General features: G+C 38.3%; 1 protein-coding gene across 2 annotated transcripts in view; it reads left to right on the forward strand.

Moving 5' to 3' along the window:
• The first annotated feature begins 316 nt into the window (after nucleotides 1-316).
• LOC107731967 (receptor expression-enhancing protein 1-like) overlaps nucleotides 317-7,461 on the forward strand; it is an 11,684-nt gene continuing 4,539 nt past the window's right edge. Inside the window, exons 1-7 of one of the 2 annotated variants that reach the window (XM_016543194.1) lie at nucleotides 317-448; nucleotides 2,267-2,339; nucleotides 2,441-2,517; nucleotides 2,665-2,785; nucleotides 3,412-3,525; nucleotides 4,397-4,568; nucleotides 5,283-5,548. In XM_016543194.1, the coding sequence (XP_016398680.1) occupies nucleotides 417-448; nucleotides 2,267-2,339; nucleotides 2,441-2,517; nucleotides 2,665-2,785; nucleotides 3,412-3,525; nucleotides 4,397-4,568; nucleotides 5,283-5,548 (855 nt within the window). In that variant the 5' untranslated portion in view covers nucleotides 317-416. The remainder of the gene's footprint in view (nucleotides 449-2,266; nucleotides 2,340-2,440; nucleotides 2,518-2,664; nucleotides 2,786-3,411; nucleotides 3,526-4,396; nucleotides 4,569-5,282; nucleotides 5,549-7,461) is intronic. The other variant, XM_016543202.1, reaches the window with a different exon arrangement.

The raw sequence follows: 7,461 nt of genomic DNA on the forward strand, positions 1-7,461 counted from the left end.
AGTGGGCCGGTCTGGCATGAAACTCCAGGGCTGGAAATGAGTCCCACTCCGGCCCTGCAGAAGACTATTTAAAATAGTTTTGTTTTTTTTCTGTACAGTTTTGGTGTCAGGCAGAAATCTTACGAGTCCCACACAGGCAGCATGTTTGGGCATCATGTGACATGAGCTGTCTACCAGCATTTGAGGCACATGAAAATGCTGTGTGGATAGGCAGCTCGCTAGGTTTTCAAACCCATACAATTATTTATGGGTCGTATATTATTTTTGTCCGTTATGTTTATTCTTTTTGTCCATTATCTATAACCCACACGTTCAGAGCAGAGCGCCTGCGCGGACGCGTCTGTCAAACGATAAATGCCGACACCAGACTCGAAGGAAACTCCTCCCTGTCGACAGCACGCCGCTCTCATAGCGCAATGGTCTCCTGGATTATTTCTAGGCTTGTGGTGTAAGTCTTTATTCTGCTCTTGTAAAGCATTTTTATTGGGATGCATGAAAATTCAATGCGTAATCTTTATATGAATGTGTTGTTTTTCAGCTTTTTTATTAATGCGAAAACGCAAGGGTTTCGAGGGCACCTCTTAATTCTAGACAGAATGAAATCACATATGGTTATGCATCAGGTCCGATTCGTTCTGGTTAGTCTTTAGATTATTTTGTTTACATGTTGAAAGGCTATTACAAAGGTTACCTTAGGTTGCTGTACACTTGCAAGCTAATGGATATTGATGGTTCTCCAGAATAAGAATCTGACACCATGTGACACGGTGAATTATGCAGGATATGAAACAATTTTAGCTTCGCTTTTGAAGCAGTTCATATTATGTAACAGTTTTACATAATTTATTGGAAATGCACAATAGGGTGTTAATATTGAGTCATTGCTTGGAGTCGTAGGTACAGTAGAGTAAGTCTTTGATGTGTCATAAAGACAATGGGATGATCAACCCATGGTTGATTCCATGGTCACAGATGTGTTTTCCAGTATTTGGTTTATTTTTCATTATCGCGAATTTTGTTTAATTGGCGTATTCTTTTACGTGCGCGTTTTGATGTATTCCACGTAAATGTCTTAGTTTTGTTTAACGCTTCAGTCAGTCCTCTTGCTATGCGCGCAAAATCTCTAAATAGCCGTTCGATTCGTTTTAGATCACAATATCCGATGACATTGCACATATGCCAACACTTGTGCTGTAAACTAGCTGTGTGAAGAGTCTAAAAATAGACAACAAACCGGTGTTTTTGCTTGGCGTGCCCTAGATAGTGTGCAGTGGGCTCCATTTAGTCGGAAATGTTTTGTTTTGAGGGTCCCTGACGGTGACTGGGTGACTCTGGACTCGGTTTGTGGGTCGGTCATCTGATCGGGTCAGAAGCGCAGCTGTTGCAGGGCTGGGACTGAGAAAGAGAGGACACTGAAATAGTGCTAAACTGAAATACTTAAACACAGGTGCAGCCAGGGCACTTCTTTTGGTTATCTAGCACTTTCCAATCACCCATTTCATCTATATAGCAGTGTCAGCAGTGTTCCGTCCCATTTGCTTCTGATCTTTCTTTGCGCCCTCGGTCTATTTTTATCAAGCATGCAGAATGCAAACCTGGAACATAAACGGAGTCGTGCAGATATGTCGCCTGTTTACGTGATACAGTGGCGTTACAATAGGCAAGAACTGGAAGAATAATATTCTGGGCCTACTAAAGGGCAGTTATCTCAAATTTCAATAATGGAAAGGGAGTGGAGCGGTTTCCTTTCAGGGAAGTGGTGGGCCTAGATGGAAATTTGTTTTTATTCCAGTGAATATTTTCTCAAAATACGTGTCTTATTGAATGTCAATAAACCACTGTTATTGGGGGGGGGGGATCAGTTAAATCACATGTGTTAATTTAAATCACATTCTATAGCAGGGCAAGTGGGGTATGCACTATTTGGGGTAAGTTGTCACATGGAACTATTTATTGACACAAAACTTTGCATTTTATATTTCAAGTGAAATGTGAAAAAAATACTTAAATGTGTTCATAAGCTATTTTTAGAGTATTTAGAGTACTTCTGTTTATTGACTTATTACATAACTATGAAACATAATAATTCACAAAACAACAAAAAAGGCAACATCGTATTGTTTTGCTAACAGAAATTATAATTAATGAAATAAAATACAACAAATAAAACCCATGTCAAATACACTTGTTCTGAGAAAATACCCATGTCCTATTCTGTTTGTTTTCCTCTTATTTATCTTAAGCATGATTGTTGCATTTCTTACAGGCTCATATTTGGTACCCTTTACCCGGCATACTCCTCATATAAAGCTGTTAAATCGAAAGATGTGAGAGAATATGTAAGTACAGCTCTGATATATTTTCATCAGTTGAGCTTAATGACTTAATGTTTATTTGCCTGCTGGTTCCATAAACGTATTATTCTGCTCATTTCAAACAGGTGAAATGGATGATGTACTGGATAATATTTGCACTTTTTACTACAGTTGAAGTGATTACTGATATCTTTTTGTGCTGGTGAGTACAATGTGCCATTGCTTTTGTCATATCCTTTTGTTAGGAATTACTCATATTTTTATTTCTGCTGATGCATATGACGATTTGACATGGGCGGTAACCAGCATGACACATGAGTGTATGATTGTCTTTTATTGTCTTTTGAAGGCTCCCATTCTACTATGAACTCAAAATTGCCTTTGTGGTGTGGTTACTTTCCCCATACACAAAGGGATCCAGTGTTTTATATAGAAAATTTGTCCACCCTACACTGTCCTCTAAGGAGAAGGTACAGTATTTGATGTGATCTGTTCACTGTTCATTTTTATGTTTCCGTTCTGTTGATCAATTTTTTTTTACCCTGTCTAGGCTAAAAAAAATTCAAATGAAATCAAATTATATATTTAAATAAAATTATATATAAAATATATCATATACAGAACTTTCTCTAATACACAGACTAATAAATATTCTAATATTCTAAATGTTAAACAAACTAGCAAGCATCATCCTTATCAGCTGTCGAGAATCTCAACTTACCAGTGTTTTTAATGCTAAGAAACTGAATTGTTGGTATTGAGGAGGAAGTACATTTGACTTCTTTTCCTGTAAGCTTTTTGAGTTGATTTCCCTGGTTGACAGAGAATGAGCGGTGGTGGAGGAAATGGTACTGTTATTTTCCACAGTCTTTCATCTGCTCTTTATTCTTGGGGCAGGAAATTCGTCAGAAGGACATACTAAGGGCAAATGGAATTGACAAATACCACTGATAACAAAGAGAAAATGAAAACTATTAAAATTTTCTTTTACTCATAGAAAGTGAAAAGTGGTGCTGATCTGAAAGTATACAATGGAATGAAACAGTACCATTCTTCATACAACTGATGTGAAATGTTCTTTATGACTCTTTCTTAGGACATCGATGAATACCTTTGCCAAGCAAAAGATAAAAGCTACGACACCCTGATGCATTTTGGAAGGAAAGGCCTGAATGTGGCGGCAACAGCTGCTGTAATGGCTGCCACTAAGGTAGTAATCTAATACCCTGAGTCCCAATGTTCATACTATCCATGTGTCCCAAAGCATAGTATGTTGAAAAGAGTATGTCAAAAGTCCCCGGATGGTCTACTATTTCAGGTAGATTTTTGAAGTGTGGCTCCATGCACACTCTAATGGCTAATATTACGCACAATCCATTGCGCTTAAAGACCTACTTCTGGCAGATAAACGTGCTACTTCTTTTCTCTCCAATACGATAGGAAGTTAAAGGGGTCATATGATGTTGCTAAAAAGAACATTATGTTGTGTATTTGGTGTAATGCAATGTGTTTATGCGGTTTCACTCTGTTACCAAAATTACCAAAATCTGCATATAGATTTCAGTGATTTCATTTTTATCTAGCAATAAACAATAAATAAACATATGTGCATGCATAAATAAATTATAAACAAACAAATAAAACGTATAACAAAAAAAACTGGAACAGAATTCCTCATCTATAATGAATTGAATATCAGTTAAAAAGATGTCAAAATTATGAGTTTAATTGTTTAGGCTAGATATGTTAGATAATAGTTTATCCAATAGTTCTAACTCCAAAGAACATGGGATTTATAGCTTAAAAGTATCATTTTGATATCACTTTTGGGTGTAGTTTAACGTATCCCGTATTGACTGGTTTTAGTTTACTTTAGATAATATGTGTTTCTTTTGAAGTCAATATTTACTATATTTATGCCTTATTATCATTTAAGCAGACAGCATAAACAAAACATACTTCCACATCTTCAGGCTGATTTTGTATAAACAAAGCAGATTGTTGATGATAGTCTAAAACACAGCATGACGGTATTTAGACCATCTTAAAGAGTTCCATCTGACTCCATGTTCTCGATCCAGGGCCAGGGTGTTCTCTCCGAGCGACTCCGCAGTTTCAGCATGCAGGACCTGTCATCTTTCCAGGAAGAGGGCCAGGCAAAGAATGCAAGTTCTGTAACTACTCAACCTGCAGCCGCGCAGCACAGAACACGCACTATGATGCGCAGCAAATCAGAGGCTGGTTACAGCAAGGGTAAGCAAAGCCAAGCCAAATGATCAGTGCTGTATTTCTCTTAACCCTTTGAACAAGATCCTACTATCACCCAATCAGATTTCTTCTAATCCTGTTTGGTTTAGCTGCTTCTCTCAATCACCCCTTACATGTAATTAATCCTTAACTTGAGTGTTGTAGCCCTGCCAATGTCCTGGGTAAATGTTTGATTAGGAAATTGTTTATTATTGTCTAGTCTTTACCTATTTTTATTGCGCATTACAGTCAAAGGATCATAGAGAAGCATTTATTTCTCTTAAAGGATAGTTCACTCAAAAAAAGAAAATTCTGTCAAAGTCATGTTGTTCAACCAATATGAGTTTGTTTCTTCCGTGGAACACAAAAAAAGATATTTGGCAGAATGTTCCTGCTGCTCTTTTCCATACAATTAAAGTGCATGACAACGGGCTGTCAGTGCTTCAGAAATTTTGAATTCACTTTGCATTCACTTGAATTGAATGCAAAAGAGGACCAGGATGTTCCCCTGCACCAATAATTTTTAGCAGCATTGTCTTTCACAGTGTCAAAACTATGGTAATTGATCAGTTTTTGTCATTCTGCTTTACATAAGTATCGAATCTTCCATAATGCCATTTATAATGGAATGTAAAAATGCTTTGTATCAGTTTTCAAATATATTCAGAGTATAAGTTGGAGTCACAGTCTGTGTTTTAATGTGCTGTTGTCATGGTACAGGCCATGATTTTGACATGACCGAATATGAGATGTTGAACTTGGAGCAATATGCCCCCATTGAGCCTCCTGGTCCGCTGACACCTACACCGACCCCATCCCAGCCCACTCTGCCTCAGCCTGAGCACATGACTCCACTGCTTTCCCCTCCTGAGTCCTTCCAGGATAAATCCGCATCCCAACCCGTAGCCTCAGAGGAGCATGAGGAGAAGGAGGAATTTGCCTCATCTGCTTCAGTCCAATTCAGATTTAAGAGGCGTGCCCCTGAGGTACCCCTGTTTTCTGATGCTTAGCTGTTGACTTGCCTGGCAGCAATGAGCTAACTGTTAGCTTGTTGTGACTAACCTGCTAAATCACTAACCAATGTTTGCTGTTTACCGGCAATAGTCAGCTGAGTGAGTCTCCGATGAGTCTGACACTCTCACCTCAGGTCACGACTAGCATTCGGTTACGGTGAGTCATAGGAGAGACGTGGCTGTCTAAAATGGCAGGGAAAGATGATTCAAGACGCTTTGATGGATGAGAGACATTGTTACACAACATAAATTATAAGGCTTATTCTACCAAAATGTCAGATTTGAAAATGCTAGCTGCTTAACTGACAAATCTTTGTTATTGAATAACTTTTTGTTATTGTCTCTTGTTATTGATCTTTTCTGCTGGTAAAAGGTTCTTTATAATGAAAAAAGGTTATTTAGATTATTAAAATGTCATTCTAAGAAAAAAAGAAATAAGAACTGGAAATAGGAAGCCCAAATTTTATAGCATCACTGCGAAAACCGACTGTTTGGATTTTTAAGAGTGTTAGAGTAGTTTGATTTATAAACCTTTATTTTTATTATTTCTTACTGTTTATTTCATCAGAATTATTGCACTTTCACATAAGCACAAACCAAAAGAATGTCAACTCGCATGGTCTGCTCACAGATTTAGTCGCAGCAAACAGTGCAAATGCCGGCGTGAAAACAGACGCTATTACACTATTATTTGAGCAGAATATCTAGAGCATGTGCACATGGTTGCCAGGTTGGAAAGTTTAAGTAAACCACTGGGCAGAAGATTTATCGATTTAAAAGAAAACCTTGTTTCAGGATAAATAGGCTAATCAACAAGCAAATATTGCATATGATTATGCTTAGTAAATATAGAGAAGCATGATTAAAATCATGGTGCAGCCCAGTCTTAACTGAACCAATGCTGAACTGACTTGATCTATTTAATGACACAGTTGTCTTTTAGAGCTGCTGTACAGCAGAATCTGAATTGTCTCCAGTTTCATCATTGATTCTGCTATTTTCCTGTTAATCACTGTGAAGCTGCTTTGGCACAATCTGTACTGTATAAAGTGCTATAGAAATAAAAGTTGGCTTGACCTCTGAGCACCCCCTTACAGTGGACCATATTTTGTTGTGGTGATGGTACTGTGTTACAGGACTCACAGTTGTAAGTTTTTTTTCTTGTAATTGTGATTTTATATCTGAAAATGTAGACTATTTCTTGTATTTGTGAATTTATTTCTCGTTATTGCGAAAAATTTCGCATAATTTCTTACAATGACATACAACTTCTTGTAATTGTGAATATATTTTGTATAGTCTCCTCTATGCCCCGCCTTTCTGAAACGCGTCGATTTTTACAAAGCTAATCGTTCTGAAAAGCGAGGTGTGCTGTGATTGGCCAGCTATCCAGTGCGTTGTGATTGGCCGAATACCTCAAGCGTGTGACGGAAATGTTACGATTGCGTATCGAGCCGCGTAAACATAAAACCATGTCTGCATTTGTGATCGGAGAAACGACAAACAACAAGCGCTACTCTACACTGCTCAAAACTCGCGTTTGAATCGTCAGTGGCAAATCCTTTAAATATGAAAACGTACTTAAAGGCTGTGAGCCTGCATTATTTGTCAGAACACCGCCATTGTAGGCTACTCTCCCAGGAAACAGTCCTCATCCTCCATAAAATGCGTTGCACACACACGAATATTTGGTTTGAACTGTTCTGGAACAGTGTTGTAAATACAACTTAACCACCGATTTCTATTCGTGTCCTCTTTTGGAAGGCCAAACAAAGTAGTTTCGCTTTCACAACGAAAAACACAGCGGCCTAGCGTGAGCGAAAGCCCCGGCTTAGCGTGAGCTGAAGCCGGGCAAGAGTGAGCTGAGGCGGCGGGGTCGAGAACGG

This window comes from Sinocyclocheilus rhinocerous, unplaced genomic scaffold, assembly GCF_001515625.1.
Source record: "Sinocyclocheilus rhinocerous isolate Xijiao unplaced genomic scaffold, SAMN03320098_v1.1 scaffold1635, whole genome shotgun sequence".
In the NCBI taxonomy this organism is placed as follows: Eukaryota; Metazoa; Chordata; class Actinopteri; order Cypriniformes; family Cyprinidae; genus Sinocyclocheilus; species Sinocyclocheilus rhinocerous.